Source organism: Prionailurus viverrinus, chromosome B3 (assembly GCF_022837055.1).
Source record: "Prionailurus viverrinus isolate Anna chromosome B3, UM_Priviv_1.0, whole genome shotgun sequence".
Taxonomy (NCBI): Eukaryota; Metazoa; Chordata; class Mammalia; order Carnivora; family Felidae; genus Prionailurus; species Prionailurus viverrinus.
Window position 1 is genome coordinate 93,319,767 of NC_062566.1, and position 21,787 is coordinate 93,341,553.

Below are 21,787 nucleotides of genomic sequence, written 5' to 3' on the forward strand. Positions count from 1 at the left end.
CGATGATGGTTTCTGAACTACTTTTTGAGCACAATTTTCCAGACTGGGCTTGGAAAGTAAGATCTCTGCCGAAGCAGAAGAGCTCAGCGAGCAGAGGTGCCTGGAACCGCTGTGCGGGCACCGTCGGGGTGGCACGAAGTCGGGAGCCCCACGCGCACCCACGGGGCACTGACTCTCTTTTGAAGCTGAGACCGCTAACTCACTGAGCAATGTCACAATGTCACTATCCCTTTTCAGACTGTGAACCCTTGGAGAACATTCCTCAATCACACAAGGAAGATTTGTCAGTAAAAAAAAAAAAAAAAAAAAAAAATTTTTGCCAGAAGGTGGCTACTATTCTTCCCATCTTTGTAGTGCCCGCAGCGAAAGGAGGCTCAGAGAGTGGTATGAGCTCAGTCAACACACCATCTCGGCGCCCAGGCCGGCCGCGGCGGCGGGGGGGGGGGGGGGGGGGGGGGCGGCGGCGGCGGCGGCGGCGGCGGCGGCGGGAGGACCCGGCGCTGGGGGCGCTGAGCGCCCGCCGCGCTTCCGGAGCCCCGTAGGAGGCGTCAGCGGAACGGGCGGTTCTGGCCGCGGCGTAAACAAGGGCCGGCTGCGGCGGGCGGCGAGTGGCGAGCTGGAGGCGGGGCGGGCTGCCTGGATTCTAGTCCCGGCCCCAAGCGGACCCCCTTTCCGCCCTGCTCCCGGCGGGGCCCCGCCGCCGCCTCCGCCGCCGCCGCGCCCCCGACCCGCGCCTCCGCAGCGCAGCCCAGGCAGCGGAGGGGCTGTCCTCCCCGAGGAGGGCTGAGAGGGCGCGGGCGGCCAGCGGGCGGCCTTAACCCCGTCCCTATCGCCGCCCCTTTCTGCTCGCCTGTCGCCGCCGTGCATTTCTGCCTTTTCTTTTGTCTCTTTCCCCCGCGCGGGTGTGGGGATTGTTGGTGAACAAACGTGCAGCCTCAAGATGGCTGATGGCAACGAGGATCTGCGAGCGGACGACTTGCCAGGGCCAGCCTACGAGAGCTATGAGTCCATGGAGCTCGCCTGCCCCGCCGAGCGCAGCGGCCACGTAGCCGTCGGCGACGGGCGCCACATGTTCGTCTGGGGCGGCTACAAGGTCAGTGGGCGGCCGGCCGCGGCGGGCGTCGCTCGGCTGGACCCCGAGTCCGGGTCGGCAGGGGTGGGGGGGCAGAGCGGCCGCCCGGACCCCCCTCCCCGCGTCGCGACTGTGCCCGTCGGTGCATTTTCTTGCGAGCGGGCTTCTCCTCACCGGCCCGCTAATCCGCGCCGACGCTCCTGGGCTGCTGTCACTCCAGCCCTCTGCTTACGGGGCCCGCGGCGGCCCTGGGCGCTGTGGACGTTGGAGCGTTGTTTGGGGGAGGGCACGTTGGGCGGCGCACGACTACGATACGTGTTATGTTTTAAAAGGTGGGGCGCGGGTGGGAGGTAAGAGAGGTGACGTTGTGTGATGTCACTCTTACCGTTTGTCGGCCCGCTTAGAGCACTTCATTCTCTGCAGCTGGGGTCCTTTGGCCCACGGATACCGTTGCTCGCTTGGGCAGTAATCGGGGTGTAGGAAAACTCTAGAATTCCCGAAGGCCGCAGGGATGGCCTTATTCAACCTTCCCGCCTGTTCGGGAGGCCTAGCTACACCTGTGCAGATGGTCATCACCCTGCTGTTTGAACATTCCAGGGCTGTTATGCTTTCAGCTGAGAAAGAGTTGACAATTTTCAGAGGAAACCCCTATTAAGAAAACTAATGGAGAAGGCGCCAGCAGCAACCAAAAAATCAATAGCAACAATTGTAACTACCAAGTTCAGCTCTCTGACCCCTGCTCATAAACAATGTTTAGAGCCAGTTGCATTTCTTGTTACCACTGGCTTCTTGTTACCAGGTGTCTCCTGTTTAAACTTTGTTCTCTAGTTCTCCTGCCCTTTTGCTATTAGAGCTTCTCAGTAACGATCCATATCCTAGCACTGGCTCATTTCATTCGCTGGGGTTGCTCTGAGACATTCCTACCAAAAGTTAACTCTTTTTAGTCCCTTTTGGTCTTAACATTGATCTCCCTGCCCCCATTTGCTTGAGATCTGGTCCACTACACCTGTGTGCTTGATGACTGACTTTATGACTCTGGTAATAGGTTTTAGCTTCTTGCACGTTGACCTGGTCATAACTGAACACTTTTGAGATGACTGTCAAAAAAGACAGATGGAATAAACCACTATAGCTGTCCTGACTAATTTAGTTTAACCACAAAAGCATTTTTTTAAAAATTTTATTTTGCCAGTCCTAATTAATCTGTAATGCTTTCCTCAGCTGCCAGTGAATAGCTGGTTAGAGGACGGTACTTGGTAGGAGGAAGAGGCAGTTATGTAGTGACCCTTATTAAAATGTCAATCCATTGGAGAAAAGTTAACCTGTTAGTCAATCACACTGTGGTCTAAACTACATATTCATAATTCTGTTTGTAAATATCAGCAGCATTGAAGGAACAGGACTTTTCTTTGGGGAGTGGGGAGAGCGAGGGTTGTCAGGAAGGACGATTTTTTTTTTTTAATGTTTGTTTTTGAGAGAGATCAAGGTAAGTGCAGAGAAGGGGGGCGGGGGCAGAGGACCCGAAGTGGTCTGTGAAGGGTCTGTGCTGACAGCAGAGAGCCGGATGTGGTACTTGAACCCATGAACTGTGAGATCATGACCTGAGCCGAAGTTGGATGCTTAACAGACTGAGCCACCCAGGCACCTCAGGAACGAAGGTTTCTGATGGTGAGTGTTTGAGGGCCCAGAAGTCTCGGATTTAGGCAGGATGACCAGTGATGACCAGTGAAGTGGAGTGGTTCCAAAACCGGCTGTCCTCAGTATTTTGGCTAGAACTCTGAAAAGCCCTTGGATATTGTTTTTGAGGGCAATAAACCTTAGCTTCCCACACAGTAGTCCCTTTCCCTCTTCAGACCAGGTTGAGCTATTCCGGGTGAGCCTGCTCTCATGCTTCCAGCCTTCTTTTAAGTGGTGGAATAGAAAGAGAAATGTCTACAAGGCCACGTGCACTAATTCTGTATGGTACTCAAGCTTATTAGACTCTGACACCCATTCTCCATGAACTGCTATTGTTCACGGTATGTTGACATTGTTCAAAAAGTGGGGAGGTTCAAAGGCTAGGAAGGTCAGGCAGTGATTAAAGTTGCCAATTCAGGGAAAGGAGGGTAGAATGCTGATTCCACAGTTACTTGCCAAGCAATCTTGGGCAAATTACTTACCTCTCTAAAAAACCTGTTTTCTTGTAATCTCAACTACTTTTTAGGGTTGTTATGAAGATTAAAGAAAGTAATCCATTGGGGCACCTGGGTGGTTCAGTCTGTTAAGCGTCCGACTTCAGCTCAGGTCATGATCTCACGGTCCTTGAGTTCGAGCCCCGCATCAGCCTCTGTGCTGACAGTTTGGAGCCTGGAGCCTGCTTCGGATTGTGTCTCCCTCTCCCTCTGCCCCACTTGTGCTCTGGCTCTCTTAAAAATGAACATTAAAAAAAAAAAAAATTTTTTTTTTTTTTTTTAAAGAAAGTAATCCGTTGATAGTGTTCAGATAGTTCTGGCATATGGTAAACTCATTCTGTTAAGAATTACTATCTGAAGGGAAATGGAGCAGAACAATGAACAGAAAATTTTGCACATTGACTGAATAATTGCACACTGGCAATTCTGCCATCTGTTTCTTGGTAGAGAATGGATGGATGAGAGTAAAAAATGGCCAGAAAATGACACGTGTTAGTGTGAGTCAGGCACTCACACGGTAGAGCAGTCTTTAGTGTGCAAACCATGGCATAGCTGACCTCTCCTGAAGTCATGCAGCTGAAACCTGGTGAATGGTCTGTTCAGCATAAAGTGACACTAGAGATTTCCTAGAGATGTCGTAACTTCCTGCATCATTGCACCTGCTGCATCAAAAACATGAATTAAGGGTTATCTATATTAAGCATTACTTTGAGTATGTGGCCTGGAGCAAGGAAGATTGTCCATTTGATAGTATTGTTAAGACCCATTTAACATCTCATAACTCTTATTACTATCTCAAACAAGGTAGATATGAAAAAATATACAGTAGTGCTTCTTTAGAATACCAATTATTTTTTATATTTGCTATTTTTTTTTTTTTATTCTTCTTAGAGTAATCAAGTCAGAGGATTGTATGACTTTTATCTGCCTAGAGAAGAACTATGGATCTACAACATGGAGACTGGAAGATGGTAACTGTGGATATTATGAGGGGGACTAAAAAATTCAAGTAAGGTTGCAAATAAAAACTCTGTGAAGCCCATTCTAACAAAACTATTTTATTTGAAGACGCAGAGTTATCTCTATGTTCTAAAACCGACCTTGTACTAGTTTAGCAACTCTTCAGTAATTAGTTGGTGATTTTATTTTTTAAGTTTATTTGTTTTGAGAGAGAGAGAGAGAGAGAGAGAATCTCAAGCAGGCTCTGTGCTGACACAGGCCTGGAACCTACGAACCATGGGATCATAACCTGAGCCAAAATCAAGAGTCAAGATACTTAACCGACTGAGTCACCCAGGCACCCCTACTTGGTGCTTTTATGACCTTCGAAGAAACTTGTATTCAGAGCTCTATGTAGTATCATTGTAATACTAAAATAAAGAGGTAGATAGAGGCTTCCAATCCTGGAATGAAAATATTATAAAAGTTCCATATGATGTTTTTTCAAGATGTTAGGTCTTCTGTTACGTGGAAAATGAGAAAATTTCTAGATTGTATCTGCTAGAAATAAAGGTGGTGTTTTATTTTAATGAGCTCTGCCATTAAAGTTTCTATACAAATCTCTTTAAAATAGTGTGTTTTGTTTAAAAAAAGAAGTTAAATTTGCCTTCCACACAACTGGGGATATTCTGAAAAGGCTCTTTTGCCAGTCTTGTGACAGTGGTCCTCAAAGAGGCTCTTGGCAGAATCTTAAGAGTTCAACTAAAAATGGGGCGCTTGGATGGCCCTGTCGGTTAAGCATCCCACTTCGGCTCAGGTCACCATCTCACGTTTGCGAGCTTGAATCCCACTTTGGGCTCTGTGCTGACAGCTCGGAGCCTGAAGCCTGCTTCAGATTCTGTGTCTCCCAGTCTCTCTGCCCCTCCTCCACTTGCCTTTGTCTCTCAAAAATAAATAAATGTTGAAAAAATTTTCTTAAAAAGTTCAACTAAAACTAAGTCAGGATTATTTCTGTACATAGCAAATCAGTGTTGATCTGAGCTGTTGGCTCATCTGTGTTTTTTTTTTTTTTTCAAGAGAGAAATTGATAATGGTATTCCTTTAATAGGGGAATTCTACGAATTTTTAAAAAATTGAGCCCCATAACGAATTTGTAAAACTAAGCCTGCCAAAGTTAAAGCTTAGCATAAAGTGATACAGTGAGCAGAAGGCCTTAACAGTCCTATTAATACTGTGAATCTTAGGCCTTTTTGATTCATATTCATTTTGATTCAGAAGGATTTAAAGCATGCAAAGCACTCCCAGGAGTGCCTGGCCTAGAGAAAGTATTACCCACGTGCCTGTAGTAGTACATTAGGTTTGAATCAGATTCATTTGAATGGCTAAAAGGTGACTAAATAAAACACACTGTGGAATTAACCGGTCAGGAGTGGGATGTTTTCCTTTTAGGTACCTGGGTGACTCAAAACCAAAAACAAAATAGCCACTTATGGTTATATCAATAAAGAGCAGGTTAGTTTGAGAAACATAAAATGGTGTGCTCCTGGGCTTCCAGAGCTTCTCACCGTCCCTGTGTGTGGGGTCAGCTGGCGCAGCCTGTGGAATGGGTGAACAAAGAGGAAGGAACTCATTCTTTGAATTAATTTTAGATGTAGACGAGACTCCCAGACGCTATCTAGCCGGCCAGCCCATTTTATTTTTTCCCTTTATCGTGGGGATAGAAGAAAAACAAGTAACTTTTGCATTTCTTCTCTTTTGGGAAACATTTACATTCAGTCTTTTTGCCCTCAGGAAAAAAATTAACACAGAAGGGGATGTTCCTCCTTCTATGTCAGGAAGCTGTGCGGTGTGTGTGGACAGGGTGCTCTACTTGTTTGGAGGACACCATTCAAGAGGCAATACGAATAAGGTGAGTGTTTCTAAGGATTGTGGTTTAAGAGCTCAACTAAACATGGGGTGCCTGGGTGGCCCTGTTGGTTTTTACTCTTTTTCAGACAACCTCCGATTTCTAAGGTTAGCCCATACTTATTCCTGTCCCGGTTAAAACATGCATGTCCTTGATAACGGTATGAATGTGCATTTTAGTATTTTGTCTACCAGTCCGTATTTCTCTATGCCTTTTGTAAAGTCAACTTTGATAACTTGTTTGCAGTAATTTCCTGAGTGGGTTTTCTTTGTGCTCTTTGCAGCTGTGGTTCTCTTAGAACTCTGGGGTGTTAGATAAATATTAGCAAATCAAATGAAAACAAGATGCAATGATGAGGAGCAGGGTAAAATGAACAGACCATCACTCGGCTATGAGGATAAATTAATACAGAATTTTATATACTAAAATTCCCGTAATATGGTACCATAAGGTACTGTTGTTCAGACTTTGTGTTTTTTCCAAATAGGAAAAAGATTAACAGTTGTTTTCTCAGGCCAGCAAGACACAAATATCAATGAGAAAGATGCATATGATTTAGGGAGTCTCTTAATAAATTTATTTAGCAACGTAGCACCTCATATACTGAGCACTTGGTTAGACATTGGAGACACAGAGACAAATGATACAGTTCCCATCTCTAGGTGCTCATATCCTAGAGGGGATACACATAATAAGTAGATGGTTCCAGTAACATATGATAAGAAGATACATAGAGCCTGGCTCATAAAATAGCTCAGTAAATATTGTTAAATCTGAAAAAGAATCCTTGACATTGTGTTTGGCAGGATGGAGGAAGAGAGTAAGTAAAGTCTTTAACCAAGAGGGTTGAATAGAATCATAACTGGGAGAGGTAGCCAAGATGCAAGTATCAGGAGGCAGAAATATAAGCAAATGTTTTGTTCACGGAAATGCTAAGTGGTTTGGTGTGACTGGAGCATATGGCTGACAAAGTTTCAGACTATTCCTAGCAGCTCTAGGGATTTCTTTGAGATCCCTTGGGACCCCTGTGGGAGGAGCATCATGGTGTTAGGCAGGCTTCAGATCACCCCCCTACCCCTCCATCTTAACAGGTGTAGCTCTACTTCAGTTAGGCTTTTGCTTAAGATTTTGTGTGAAGTAAGGGTTCTGTGCCTAAAAGATTTTGTGAGGCACTGCTACAGGCTGTAGTGGAGGTGTGTGTGTTTTAGGGCAAGGAAGAGAAAAAGAACCTTAACACCACATGAAGCAGCTTGGGGAAAAAAAGAAGCCGTGGCTTTAGGGGTAGACAGAAATGGCTAGAGTTGAGTATTTTTAAGTCTGATCAAAAGGAAGCGTAGGAGTCTTAGAAGTAAAAAGATATACATATAATGGCCAGGTCTCTTCAAGTATCTGGATGTGAAACCTTGGAAAGACAGACCAGTACTTAATCTTTTAAGATTTATCCTTTGCTCCCAGAGTTAAGTAGGCGCTTAAGACATGTTTGTTAAAATTGAATTTGAAGGTGAAATTGCTAAGTTGAATTCTTCTGGTGATACCGTCTTCAAACCCATAAATTAGATTAGCATAACTCAAAGTGCCTATGTAAGGCACAATATACTTCTGTTCCTTCATCAAAAAAATGAGGCTGTTAAACTGAGAACAAACTGAGGGCTGATGGGGGGTGGGAGGAAGGGGAGGGTGGGTGATGGGTATTGAGGAGGGCACCTGTTGGGATGAGCACTGGGTGTTGTATGGAAACCAATTTGACAATAAATTTCATATATTTTTTAAAAAATGTGGCTATTAGGGAAAAAAAAATGAGCTCAACAGGCTGCTTAGCAACTTAGGTAATCTATATTATGGTATAAGTTCCTTATGTATATTTGGACCAGTAACAGTCTGTAGTCACAATTGTAGAAGCACTGAATTAGATGACATTCCTATAGTCATAAATCACAACAAAACTAAATGCCAAGGTTGAGTTTCTTTTGCATAACCAAATCTAACTGAAATCATTGCTTCTGACAGTTCTACATGCTGGATTCAAGGTCTACAGACAGAGTACTACAGTGGGAAAGAATTGATTGCCAAGGAATTCCTCCATCATCAAAGGATAAACTTGGTGTCTGGGTATATAAAAACAAGTGAGTTAGCAGCCCCGTAGGTTTGGGTTTTTATGTGCAAAGTGGTTTGCCATTCAAGTATCCATAGCCCATAAACACTGTAACCCTAGAACATAACTTCTAGGGCCCATATGAGGATTATGTGAATTAATACATCAAAGCACTTAACACCTAAGACATAATTAGGCACAGTAGGCATTATTCTATGAATAAGAATTTTCATATACTCAAGCATGCCTTCTCAGTTCCTAGTATGACAAAAGAAAAACTTCTTGTAACTTTCTAACCTGTGGATGTTAGAATTTTTAGTGTCTTGGTTTTTTATCAAACAGGTTAATATTTTTTGGAGGTTACGGATATTTACCTGAAGATAAAGTATTGGGAACTTTTGAATTTGATGAAACATCTTTTTGGGTAAGTGAAGTTTCATATTTGTATATGGTCTACTTAGTATGTTGAAATAATACATCTTATGTCTGCTAGTCTTGTTCATTTTGCCTTGTTCATAAACCAGACAAGGATATGTAATTTTACAAATATTATTTGAAAAATAACTCAGATTCTTACTCATTTTCTGTAGAATTCAAGTCACCCAAGAGGATGGAATGATCATGTACATATTTTAGACACTGAAACATTTATCTGGAGTCAGCCTATAACTACTGTGAGTTACTGAAGAATAATGAATTATTAAAGTAAGGCTACCTAGAGGAGAAAGGGAATTGGGAGGTGGTGTAAAATTGACAGTTCATTCTTGTTTTTCTGGAGAAAATCCATTGCTTTCATTATTCTCCACGAAGTCCATACCTCAGAAAAGTTTAATGAATGTGTGGACTAACCTGGCATCTACTATCTAATACATGTTAAGGGGTATTGCTTATAACTAAATAAATGACCTGGCAGTAGACTGTTAATTAGATTTCTTTTTCCTCTGATGCAGGTGTCTTATAATGTGCTACCTTTTTATTAAAAAAAAAAAGCATTCCATTAACTAGTGCATTCAGTAATATATCTCCAAAATCTAAAATTACAGCTCCCAGGGTTAGTACTGCTGTTGACTAGACATCTGCACTTGAGCTTAAAAGCTCAAGCGTCTTGCATACCCTCATCCCACCTCCAGAGAAGACTGGTGTTTATTTTAAAAAATTGCTTTTGTGACTTTTATAGGGTAAAGCACCTTCACCTCGTGCTGCCCATGCCTGTGCAACTGTTGGAAACAAAGGCTTTGTGTTTGGAGGCAGATATCGAGTAAGTTTGTGAACAGTTTCAATGATTTGCTTATGAGTCATTCAAAATGATAATTACTTAATTATCCTTTTTCAGGATGCTAGAATGAATGATCTTCACTGTCTTAATCTGGATACGTGGGAGTGGAATGAATTGTATGTATCACTTTAGATAATTTCTAAAATTTTTTAATATTTTTATTCTGTTAGCATAGAAATTTAAGCAGGTAAATAACTGAATTTAAATAAACATGATGTCTAGATCCTTAAATAAGGAATTTTATTTTTTGATTTCCTGTTCCACAACATGTGCTCAATGTTTGTTGAAAAGGTCTAAAGTTCACTCTGCCTTCTAAAAACATAGTTAATACCAAGCATGCAGCTATTAATACCAAGAAGCTTTTGGGGCACCTGGGTGGCTCAGTCGGTTAAGCGTGTGACTTCAGCTCAGGTCATGATCTCATGGTTCATGGGTTCAAGTCCCGTGTCAGGCTTTATGTTGACGGCTTGGAGCCTGGAGCGTGGAGCCTGCTTCCTGGATTCTGTGTTTCCCTCGCTCTCTGCCCCTCCCCGACTTGTTCTCTGTCTCTCTCTCTCTCTCTCTCTCTCTCTCTCTCTCTCCTCTCAGAAATAAATAAAACATTTAAAAAAATTAAAAAAAAATACCAAGAAGCTTTTTAAATTTAAAGTCTCTTCTGTCAAATATTCTGTATAAATTTTCACAGAAAATTTAAATATTTTTCCATATTAAACAGTAGCTATTTTTAAACACAGATATTGTAACTTAGCTATTATTTTCAGAATTCCACAAGGCATATGCCCAGTTGGCCGATCTTGGCATTCACTAACACCAGTTTCTTCAGATCATCTCTTTCTCTTTGGAGGATTTACCACTGATAAACAGCCACTAAGTAAGTCCTTTAAAAATATAAGAAATCATTATCATTCATATGTAATATATAAATAGAAGAAAATAATTCAGTCTATTTTAGATGTATCAGAAGGCTATAGGGTTGGTTGGAGGTTTGCTATTATTTTTGATCCTATAATATATAATTGTTTTTGTACTATAACATCCATCTATTCTGTCCAGTGCAGCCCTTAAAAGCTCCACCTAAGGGTTGTGACATGCAAAGGGCTTACTTGATTAACTGCAGGGAAAAACCAGGATATTTACTTTCTCTTTCTACTTACAGTTTATTACCTTTCTTGCTAAAGCTGTGCCCTTTAAACATGAATGTCTCATTGACAAAATAACGTATTTCATGGCTCTTCTTTCTTCGCTTCAATCAGGTGATGCTTGGACTTACTGCATCAGTAAAAATGAATGGATACAGTTTAATCATCCCTATACTGAAAAGCCAAGGTATGAAGTATTTAAAAAGTAATTCTTGTATATCTTTATGGACTTCAATTCAGTACAAGACTGGGGACACCTGGCTGCCAGTCAGTAGAGCATGTGACTCTTAATCTCAAACAACCCTGAGTCCCACGTTGGGTATAGGAATTACTTAAAACCTTAAAAAAGATGTACAAGACTGGTAATGATTGAGGAAATTGTGGCTGCATTACATCCACTATTCTTATGATAAACACCCTAGCATTCACTAAGGTTTAACATCCTACCTTTTTTTTTTTTTTTTAATGTTTGAGAGAGAGAGAGTGCACACGTGTGAGCATGAGTGGGGTAGGGACAGAGAATTCCAAGCAGGCTCTGTGCTGGCAGTGTGCAGATGCAGGACCCAGTCTCAGGAACCGTGAGATTGTGACCTGAGCCCGTATCAACAGTCAGATGCTTAACAGACTGAGCCACCCATGCGCCCCTAACATCAAACCTTTTGAAAGAAAAGAAAACCAATGCTATCCTTGTATTAAATGCTTTCTTTTCTGTCATGGTGCATGAAAAACAGGGCTGGATGTTGACTTCTGCTGTTTTTATCATAAAATTGATGTAGTTAAAATTTATAATCAAGGTCTTTACTCCAGTGAATTGAACTGCTTCTAGGTTTGTCACTTAAAAAAACTGGAGAGAATTTCAAAACCTTGAAGAATGTATATGGGGGGGAAATCCAGAACTTTCTATTAGATTGGTAGGAGCACTGTATAACAAATACTAAATCAAGTCACCCAAAAAGAAGAGTTATTTTTGTTAATCTCAAGAAGAATTCTTACAAAAACTGCCAAAGCAAATGATATAGTCACAACTGGTACTCAAAGCATATTTAGGTAGGTCAGCCTGCATTTCCCCACAAGTCTCTAATTTAAGTACACTTATGCCATAAAGGCTTCATCTGGCAGAAAAATTCTTCCATAGAATTACCAGGCCTGAGACTTTGAGTAGGTCAGGCAGATTCACAGCATCCTTCAGGTTTTTTCTTTAATGTCAACTGACCCTGCCTATGAAAAGAAGAAGATTGAGAGGGCATGTAGCACACATCTCCCATAAGATTTTTATTGCTAACAAAGACCTAGAGAACAGATCATTCAGTTCAAACCCGTCATTGCATAAGTTAGGACTGGACCAGATAAAATGGTAACATCCAGATAAAACAGACATTAATAGATTTTTCTAGCTTTTGCTACTTAAGATAATTGCTGCTCAACATTAGGTTTTGGTCTGTACTGAAGATCTCTAGTCTTTATTTCATCATTGTGTTCGTAGTGTAAATTGTCAACTTGGTGTCTGGGTAACTTAAAACTCTTGTTTTAAATTAGATTATGGCACACAGCTTGTGCCAGTGACGAAGGAGAAGTCATTGTTTTTGGTGGATGTGCCAATAACCTCCTTGTCCATCACAGAGCTGTAAGTGTATTAAGTATACTACCCTGTATTAAAGGACACTTCATCATATTTCTGAAACTTGTGGAGTACTTACTTTTTAATATGTTCTTCATTTTCTATTTTTCAGGCACACAGTAATGAAATACTTATATTTTCAGTTCAACCAAAATCTCTTGTAAGGTAAGTAACTTTTTACTTGGTACACAGATTATTTTAAATTAGTGCTCTTGAAAAACCAGGCTTACAGATAATTTAAAGGCAATGACAAGTTTCCATTGATAAAACTAGTTCTTTAAACAAAGTGGGCTTTTGTTTTTTTGGTAATTCTTCAAACAGTAAATTTATTTTTCTCTTGTCCACTTTCAGGCTAAGCTTAGAAGCAGTCATTTGCTTTAAAGAAATGTTAGCCAACTCGTGGAACTGCCTTCCAAAACACTTACTTCACAGTGTTAATCAGAGGTTTGGTAGTAACAACACTTCTGGATCTTAAGGCTTCATAGATAATGCCTCTGATCACCTTGCATGGACAGCAATTCTGTAAACATCAGAGAGTGGCATCGTTTGTATAATTATATGCATTGTTGTAGTTTGCAGCTTTTTGGTTTTAATGTGCATGTGAATGGCCTAGAGAACCTATTTTTGTGTCTAAAGTTTACAATAAATGTATTTAACACCAGTAACTGTCTTCTATTAAAGCAAAAGAAAATGATACTTGGCTTTTTACCCCAAGGAATGGTTATTATATTTCCTTTTTGGTAACTTCAGGATATATAGCTATAGAAACATACTAATTATTCTTATCACTATCAAAATGGTGATGTTATTTTTTTAAATTTATATATATATATATATATTTAAATAGCAAGAGTAGTCTGTTGTATTTACAACACTGGCTATATGTATAATTACAAAGTTTTTTTTTTTTTACATTAATTTCAAATGGAAAAACATTATCAACAGGACTAAGCTGGTAAAAGAAATTTTGGAAGGACCAACAGCTATTTAGTGCTTTGACCTTAATGCTTTGGTATAGGGGCTGGGGCAAATGGTCATATTGACTGTAGGTAGCCATCGTCTCATCATTTAAAAAGTGACAGCTTTTTAGCTCATAAAAGAATGGAAATGACGTAGGACTTTATTCTCCATTTGTTAGGAGACAGAAGAAGAAAGCTGTGTCAGGAGTCTTTAGTGGTAAGCCTAAAAGTGCACTTATGATATCCTAGGTTAAGATACTCTGTAACATGCTGATAATTACTAGAGGTAGAAAATAAAATGGTACAAAACTGAATGAGATTACAAGGAAGAAGTGAGGATGAAAAGTGAAGTTGTATAAATGAATGGAAATAATACCATTTTTTCTAGGTGTTATTTCTTAGGCTGAATTATGTCTATTTTAAATCTGGTCTAATATATTTTTTGACAAGTACAGGTAACGGCAGAAGGCTTCCAAGACTTAATCCTAAATGTTTAACTGCCCCCAAGCCCCACCACCGCACCAGAACACGAAAAACCACCTGTGATTGGCCTGTAACAGAGCTCTGACACTGTACACGGTAGACGACCAAGTCAATGTCCGAGCAACTGAGCCACTTCACTCCAGTTTCTGTACAACATGAAATGAAAACTTAGTATTAACCTCCCAAATTTTAAGAAAACGTAGGAGAATAACTACAGATGTATACAATTAGCATTTAACTGTCCACAAATATTTTAGGAAATCCTATCCGCGTTTCCTCTCTATAAAACTGGAAAAAAAACAGTAAGTCCTTTTGGCGAATATAGCAAGGCAATGTTTAGTTCATTTTTAAATGCGGAAGTCTTGTTACATGGTGTGTTTTCATCTCTGAACTTCCAAAAGGCTATAAAATTGGCTCTTCTCAAATATTTTAGGGTTTCATTTCAGCTATTTTCTTTTTACATTCAGAAGATTGGGTGCAGACACTTTGACTTTGCCAGGAATATTTCTTGATAAATCCGTGTCCTATAAAAAGAGAATTGCTGAATATCTTCACATGCTATATGGTAGTCATGTTTCTTTTATAATTATGTGCCCTCTGCTGTCAAAAGAAAGGCATTTCCAAAATTTCCAACTGAAATGATCTTATTTTACTTCTTCTAGTAAGACAGCATTTTCTACCAAAACAAGAGCTGCAGCTTGGCATGTATTAAATAAAGAACCAAAAGTAGAAAAGTATAACTGCTAACATTTTTAATTGCACCACCCATCTCCAGACTTCTGGAGGAATACTTTACCTTTACACTGCGAAATAAGTCTTTTTCTCTTGCTGTTGCTTCTTTGGAATGCATGAAACTATTCAAGGCTGTTTTTGCAGCTGTAAATAGAAAATAGAAGAATCTACTTCTGTGCAGAGAAGAAGGGATCAAAATCATTCATAAAAAGATTTTAAATACCTTTTCCCTTTTTCTGAACTCCAGGAGTAAGTTTCACTTTGTATCTTTAAGAAGGAATTACATGTATTACTAAATAGAAATTTCAAAACAACATAACCATTATGTCAGCTATTTTGAGTAAACTAAAGACGACTTACTTATAGTTTGTCATGGTGGAGTAAGGGGCACAAATTGGGATGGCAAATAGTAATACATCTTCAGGATGTGGCTGCCCTGTCAAAGAGTCAAAGAGATTTTCCTAAAAGGGAAAAGAAAAACAATTATAAAATGCATACCAGTCCTAGAAAAAGGAAAACTCTAATATTTCAACTCATATTTTTATCATTTTTATCTTTTTCTGATAGATCTTTTTCCCCCACCCTTCCCTCGATAGACCTTCAGTGTTAAGACCAAGTGGTATTTATACTTCTATTCTTTACTAAAAATTTTTTCCATAGCATAATTCTCACATGATTTTCAAAATGGCACTTGTAAATACATACAAGGGAAAAAGGAGAAAAAACTTGTTGGATAACAGTACATTGCAGAAAACTGCTATGGATTAAAAATAATGTATAATAATGACCACAAATAGATTTAAATCCATTGCATGGAAATGAGACTGACACTTTGGCTAGACCAGTAGTTCCTGACCACGGGGATTTTTCTGTCCCCATTCCCCACTCCCCTCCGCCCCTGGACACTTTTGCCTGTTCTTAAGGAAGAATCTTCTAGCCTTCTTAGAGTTGCTCTTTGGTGGGCTGCCTATAAGATGAGCCGTATTTATTTAGCAACATGAATAACCTCAGACAAGATGCTTGGTGTTCAAGTAATGTTTACTATGTGCCATGGACTTCTCTAAATGCTTCATGTGTATTTTCAAAACAACTCTCTCCTGGTAAGGACAATTATCCCCACTCTTCAGATGAGGAAACAGAAGCACAAAAAACAATGGCTCAAGGTTGCAATTATATGTAGCAAAGTTAGGATTTAAACCCAGAATGTTGGACTCCAGAGCCTGTGATCTTGTCTTAGCTTTTAAAGTTTTATTTAGTGCTTGTTTCGGCAGCACATACACTAAAGTTTTAATTAGTTAGAAACTGTGTGTCAAATGTTCTGGGAACTAGACTGTAGTCATTGTGTATCACTGTAGAGACCCCAACACAAAAATCATACCTCATTACCCTGTTGATCCAGATCTTGCTCTTCCTGCTCCAAACATAAAATTTTAAAAGTCAGCTATAACTTAAATTGAAATTCCACATGATTAAAAACTATGAGGAGAAAAAAATATTAATATAGCAAGATTGTCACATTGAACCAACAGGTTATGGACCCCAAGAATGTATTCTTCAGTATCACAAAACTCTAGTGAATTAATTTGTGCATCTAATATTTTATTTTTTTTTAACATTTATTTTTATTTTTGAGACAGAGACAGAGCATGAACGGGGGAGGGTCAGAGAGAGGGAGACACAGAATCTGAAACAGGCTCCAGGCTGTGAACTGTCAGCACAGAGCCCAATGTGGGGCTCGAACTCACGGACCGCGAGATCATGACATGAAGTCGGACGCTTAACTGACTAAGCCACCCAGGCGCCCCTGTGCATCTAATATTTTAGAGAACAATGCAATTCAAAGAGAAAAAGGATTGTTCTCTGAAGTGTTTTTTTTTTTTTAAGGACTTTCATTTGGAGTACATGCTAAAACAGTAAAATGTAAAATGCCAATTTAAAATTACAACTAAATCTGATGTTTGCCAAAAGAAAATGGAGAATCCTAGGGAACAGAACTTTTATTTTTTTAGTCTTTCAACAGTTCTAAGAATTTTTCACTATTAAGGTAAGCTTAGGGGCGCCTGTGTGTCTCAAGTTGGTTAAGCGTCTGACTCTTGATTTTGGCTCAGGTCATGATCTCACCAACTGTGAGCTTGAGCCCCACATCGGGCTCTGTGCTGTATGGAGCCTGCTTGAGACTCTCTCTCACACACACACACAATAGGTAAATATAAAAGAAAAAGTTAAATTTTGTTTTGCTTTGGTTAGATTATCTCCAAATAGATTTTTTATGTATGATTCATTACACCCCAATATTTATGAGTTTACAGTTTACAGAATTACAAATATGAGAACAGTGTAAAAAAATCTGAGGATCAAACTGAGTTATAACATCACTAAACAGTAACATTGTCCAGAGGAAAAAAACAGTAACACATTTAGAATCCCTGTAAGCATTATCTGCACTGAACAGAGCAAACCATTCTAACCAAAGCTTTAACTGCAATAAATAAAATACAGGCTAAGTGAAATTTTTTCCAATTTTATAAAATAATCATTTGCTCAAGATTTCAAGATCTCGGGGCGCCTGGGTGGCGCAGTCGGTTAAGCGTCCGACTTCAGCCAGGTCACGATCTCGCGGTCCGTGAGTTCGAGCCCCGCGTCAGGCTCTGGGCTGATGGCTCGGAGCCTGGAGCCTGTTTCCGATTCTGTGTCTCCCTCTCTCTCTGCCCCTCCCCCGTTCATGCTCTGTCTCTCTCTGTCCCAAAAATAAATAAACGTTGAAAAAAAAAAAAAAAATTAAAAAAAAAAAAAAAAAAAGATTTCAAGATCTCAGGCAACCATCTTAACTGGAAAAAAGTTAACTTCTAACTGGGTTTTCAACCAGAGCACTTGGCAGTTTCAACATTATGTAAGATAACACAGCATATATTCTCATAGAAAAATCTAGAGTAGCGCAAATTTATTCCTACTCCTCTTCAAGATAATCCCAATTATTTGTCTTATTTTAACGAAGTTCCCACTAGAATCAAAGCCTCTCCATACAATTCTTTTCTAAAGGCTTGTGATAAACTACTTACCTATGAACATGACCATTTTTACGCTTACATCCTGGAAATGTAGTCTTTTAGGTTGTATTTCTAAAATGATTTTTCCATTAAGGATAGTTACCGCTTGTCCTGGTTTTAGCACTTGTAAGCCTCATATTTTGGGAACCTGAGGTGGTTAGTGACCCTAATTAATGAAGCAAAAGCCCACATATGTGTGGTAGCCTTACCTTGTCATCATGTGGATCATCTACAGCCAAGTCTTGTAACTCTGGAGTTACAACCTCAAGGGAGGGAGTTTCTTTCTTTATGCTGTCTGAAGCCCTTTGTCCACCTCTAGGTTTCTGGGGCTGTTTCTTCACAGGTTCATCCTTTGTTTTTCCTTTCTTCCCCTTCTTCCCCTTTTCTTCTTTGTTTGAACCTGCAGACTTTAATTCATAGAGGTAAAATAATGTAAGTATGTTCAATACTGTCAATATTTTAAAAGTTTTTTATTTGTTTAATTTCACCCAAGTCAGCATACAGTGCAACAATGATTTCAGGAGTAGATTCCTTAATGCCCCTTACCCATTTAGCCCACCCCCCCACCCCAACCACTCCAGTAACCCTCTGTTCTCCAGATTTGAGTCTATTATGTTTTGTCCCCCTCCCTGTTTTTATATTATTTTTGCTTCCCTTCTGTTAATATGTTTTGTATCTTAAAGTCCTCATACGACTGAAGTCATCATATGATATGTCTTTCTGTAATTTCGCTTAGCCTAATACCCTCTAGTTCCATCCATAGTTGCAAATAGCAAGATTTCATTCTTTTGATTGCCAGGTAAGACTCCATTGTATATATATACCACATCTTTATCCATTCATCCATTGATGGACATTTGGGCTCTTTCCATACTTTGGCTATTGTTGATAGTGCTGCTGTAAACATTGGGGTGCATGTGTCCCTTCGAAAAACCATACCTGTATCCCATGGATAAATGCCTAGTAGTGCAATTGCTGGGTCCTAGGGTAGTTCTATTTTTAATTTTTTGAGGAACCTCCATACTGTTTTTCAGAGTGGCTACACCAGCTTGCATTCCCACCAGCAGTGCAAAAGAAATCCTCTTTCTCCGCATTCTTGCCAACATCTCTTGTTGCCTGAGTTGTTCATTTTAGCCATTCTGACAGGTGTAAGGTGGTATCTCATTGTGGTTTTGATTTGTATTTCCCTGGTGATGAGTGATGTTGAGCATGTTTTCATGTGTCAGTTGGCCATCTGGATGTCTTCTTTGGAGAAGTGTCTATTCATGTCTTTTGCCCATTTCTTCACTGGATTATTTGTTTTTTGGGTGTTGAGTTTGAAAAGTTCTTTACAGATTTTGGATCCTAACCCTTTAGCTGATATGTCATTTGCAAATATCTTCTCCCATTCTGTTGGTTGCCTTTAGTTTTGCTGATTGTTTCCTTCTCTGTGCAAAAGCTTTTTATTTTGATGAGGTCCCAGTATTTCATTTTTGCTTTTGTTTCTCTTGCCTCTGGAGACATGTTGAGTAAGAAGTTGCTGCAGCCAAGATCAAAGAGGTTTTTGCCTGCTTTCTCCTCGAGGATTGATGGCTTCCTGCTTTACATTTAGGTCTTCCATCCATTTTGAGTTTATTTTTGTGTATGGTGTAAGAAAGTGGTCCAGGTTCATTCTTCTGCATGTCGCTGTCCAGTCTTCCCAGCACCACTTGCTGAAGAGACTGTCTTTATTCCACTGGATATTCTTTCCTGCTTTGTCAAAGATCAGTTGGCCATACATTTGTGGATCCATTTCTGGGTTCTCCATTCTGTTCTGTGCCAATACTGTCTATATTTTAACAAAAATGTATTGAATCCTACCATATGATAGGCCGTGGTCTGGATGCTCCTTAAAAAACAAAGGAAGAAAAGACTTTTAGATGTTACTTACCCCCAGCAATTTCATGATGAGTTCACGTTCTTCTTCATCTTGGTCTTTGTATTTTTCCTTCATTTTTTTCATTTTACTCTACAAAATCAAAAGATTTTACTTGGAAAACTTCAGTTAAAAAATGTCAACAAATGTTTGTAAAGAAAAGGTGCTCCTGGGGCGCCTGGGTGGCTCAGTCGGTTGAGCGTCCGACTTCGGCTCAGGTCATGATCCTGAAGTCTGTGAGTTCGAGCCCCACATCGGGCTCTGTGCTGACAGCTCGGAGCCTGGAGCCTGCTTCGGATTCTGTGTCTCCCTCTCTCTCTGGCCCTTCCCTTCTTGAGCTCTGTCTCTCTCTCTCTCTCTCTCAAAAATAAACAAACATTAAAAAAAAAAAATTAAAAAAAAAAAAAAAGGTGCTCCTATTCTCTGTCAGAAATGGTTACCAAGCAAGGTACCATTATAATAAACAACATGGAGGCTAAGAAGATGGATAAACCATAGTCCTCAGCCTCAAGGAGTTTACCATCTGGTAGAAAAAAATACATATAAGAGCAAGGATAAATTAATGCAACATATTCTAAATGCAAACATTATTCCTAAGATACTTCAGAGAAATACATTTCTTTCAGCTTAAGCAAGAACTGTGGGGAAGAAATAAAGTAAAACTTGAAAGTCTTAAGTAAATTTTACAGTATCAGGGATTATATAAAAAGCAGGATTATAAGGTAAAAACAGGACAGTATACTAACAGCAAATTATTGCATTTGGTTGGAGTCAGGATATACATATAGAGGAAGAACAGGAAACAAGGCAGCAAAGCTAGTCTGGATAAAGGCAAGGCACTTAAGGCTTTGAATTTTCTCAACAAACTGGCTTTAATCTTTACCTTTTACCTGGGCTACACTTCCCAATCACCTAGTAATTTTTTTTTTTCGTCTAGTAATTTTTAAAAACAGACATCTAGGCCTCACCTCCAAAGATTTTATTTTTGTCTTTATTAATCTTAGCTGGGGCCCAAATACAAATTTTACAAGATCTTATAAATCTTGTAAAATCTTTACAAATTTTAAAGATTTCTTTAAGCAGGACACAAAAAAAAACTATAAAAGATTGATGATTCAGATTTCATTAAAATTAACAGATGCTGCTCATCAAAAACACATGAAAAAAAAGCAAGACTGAGGGTGCCTGGTGGCTCAGTGAGCTGAGCATCTGACACTCAATTTTGGCTTGGGTCATGATCCCAGGGTCATGGAATCAAGCCTTGTGTTGGGGCCCTTGATGAGCATGGAGCCTGCCTGGGATTCTGTTTCTACCTCTGCCCCTCTCTCTCCAGCTCAAGAGCTCCCTCTCTGCCTAAAATAAAAAAATAAAAAAAGGAAGCCTGAAAAGTATTTCTAACCTATACATCCAAGAAAAGACCTATATTCAGAATTTCAAAGAACTCATATACATTAATGACAAAGCTGGACAACCTAATTTTTACAACTGGGCACTTCAAAAAGAGGACAGATGTCTAATAAACATGAAAAAGTGTTCAATATCATTAGTATTCAGGGTCATACAAATTAAAGCCAGAATAAGACTGTGGTATATACATGCTTGAATGACCAAAAGACCCCTGACGATACCAAATGTTACAATGCAGAACAATTATAATTCGGGTATTCTGCTTGAGAGGAAATTGGTGAAGTACTCCAGAAAACTGGTAGTTATCTACTAAAGCCAAACACAACATGAATGCTATAAATCAGCATTCAACTCTTAGCTATACACAACAGCGATTAAGATTTTTTTTTTTTTTTTTTTGGTGGGAATACTAATTAGGCACAAGTGTGGGCTTTCTGGAAGAGTGAGTACTGGAAACATTTAAGTATCACATGATGGTGGCTTCACAGATACACGTGTGTTTAAAAATTCACTGATCTAAACAGTCTAGATTTGTGCATTTTACTATATGTACATTATGCCTCAAAAACAAAAACAAAAACAACCCTGAAAGGGGCGCCTGGATGGCTCAGTCTACTGATCGTCCGACTTCAGCTCAGGTCATGATCTCACGGTTCGTGGCTCTGTGCTGGCAGCTTGGAGCCTGGAGCCTGCTTCAGATTCTGTGTCTCCCTCTCTCTCTGCCCCTCCCCCACTTGCACTCTCTCTCAAAAAAAGTAAAAGCATTAAAAAAAAATTTCTTTTCAACCTGACAGTAAAATGAACAATATTGTCATGAAACTGAACCAAGAAATGGAAAACCCAATGAAAAGAACAGTTTGGAAAACAGAAGTTAGGAAACTCAACTTTGAAGAAACAAAACTGAATGGACCTATCATCACTGGAGAAAATTTAATTAGCATATACAGTACAACTTTGGTTTCAGAGCATAATCTGTTCCATATACATGCTTATAGTCCTAAGCACTTGTATATTTTTTGTTTTAATGTTTTATTTATTTTTGAGAGAGAGAC

General features: G+C 39.7%; 2 protein-coding genes across 2 annotated transcripts in view; one reads left to right on the forward strand and one right to left on the reverse strand.

The window, feature by feature from the left end:
- Positions 1-677: 677 nt before the first annotated feature.
- KLHDC2 (kelch domain containing 2) lies at positions 678-12,874 on the forward strand. Its single transcript, XM_047861401.1, has 13 exons — positions 678-1,093; positions 4,135-4,214; positions 5,974-6,091; positions 8,096-8,211; positions 8,523-8,604; positions 8,771-8,854; positions 9,358-9,438; positions 9,514-9,572; positions 10,218-10,327; positions 10,710-10,782; positions 12,132-12,219; positions 12,326-12,378; positions 12,565-12,874. Exons 1-13 carry the CDS (start codon positions 941-943, stop codon positions 12,686-12,688), a joined length of 1,221 nt encoding a protein of 406 aa, XP_047717357.1. The 5' UTR covers positions 678-940; the 3' UTR covers positions 12,689-12,874.
- NEMF (nuclear export mediator factor) overlaps positions 12,375-21,787 on the reverse strand; it is a 56,139-nt gene continuing 46,726 nt past the window's right edge. The window contains exons 27-33 of the mRNA XM_047861400.1: positions 19,344-19,421; positions 17,644-17,841; positions 15,766-15,798; positions 14,748-14,848; positions 14,611-14,654; positions 14,452-14,531; positions 12,375-14,179 (exon numbers count right to left, since the gene is read on the reverse strand). Coding sequence (XP_047717356.1) covers positions 14,102-14,179; positions 14,452-14,531; positions 14,611-14,654; positions 14,748-14,848; positions 15,766-15,798; positions 17,644-17,841; positions 19,344-19,421 — 612 coding nt within the window. The 3' untranslated portion in view covers positions 12,375-14,101. The remainder of the gene's footprint in view (positions 14,180-14,451; positions 14,532-14,610; positions 14,655-14,747; positions 14,849-15,765; positions 15,799-17,643; positions 17,842-19,343; positions 19,422-21,787) is intronic.

Coding starts and splice junctions, on each gene's coding strand:
- KLHDC2 (XM_047861401.1), top strand. CDS start 941: ATGGCTGATGGCAACGAGGATCTGCGAGCGGACGACTTGCCAGGGCCA. Junction 4,215..5,973: donor AACATGGAGACTGGAAGATG/GTAACTGTGGAT, acceptor TTTTGCCCTCAG/GAAAAAAATTAACACAGAAG. Junction 12,379..12,564: donor CAACCAAAATCTCTTGTAAG/GTAAGTAACTTT, acceptor GTCCACTTTCAG/GCTAAGCTTAGAAGCAGTCA.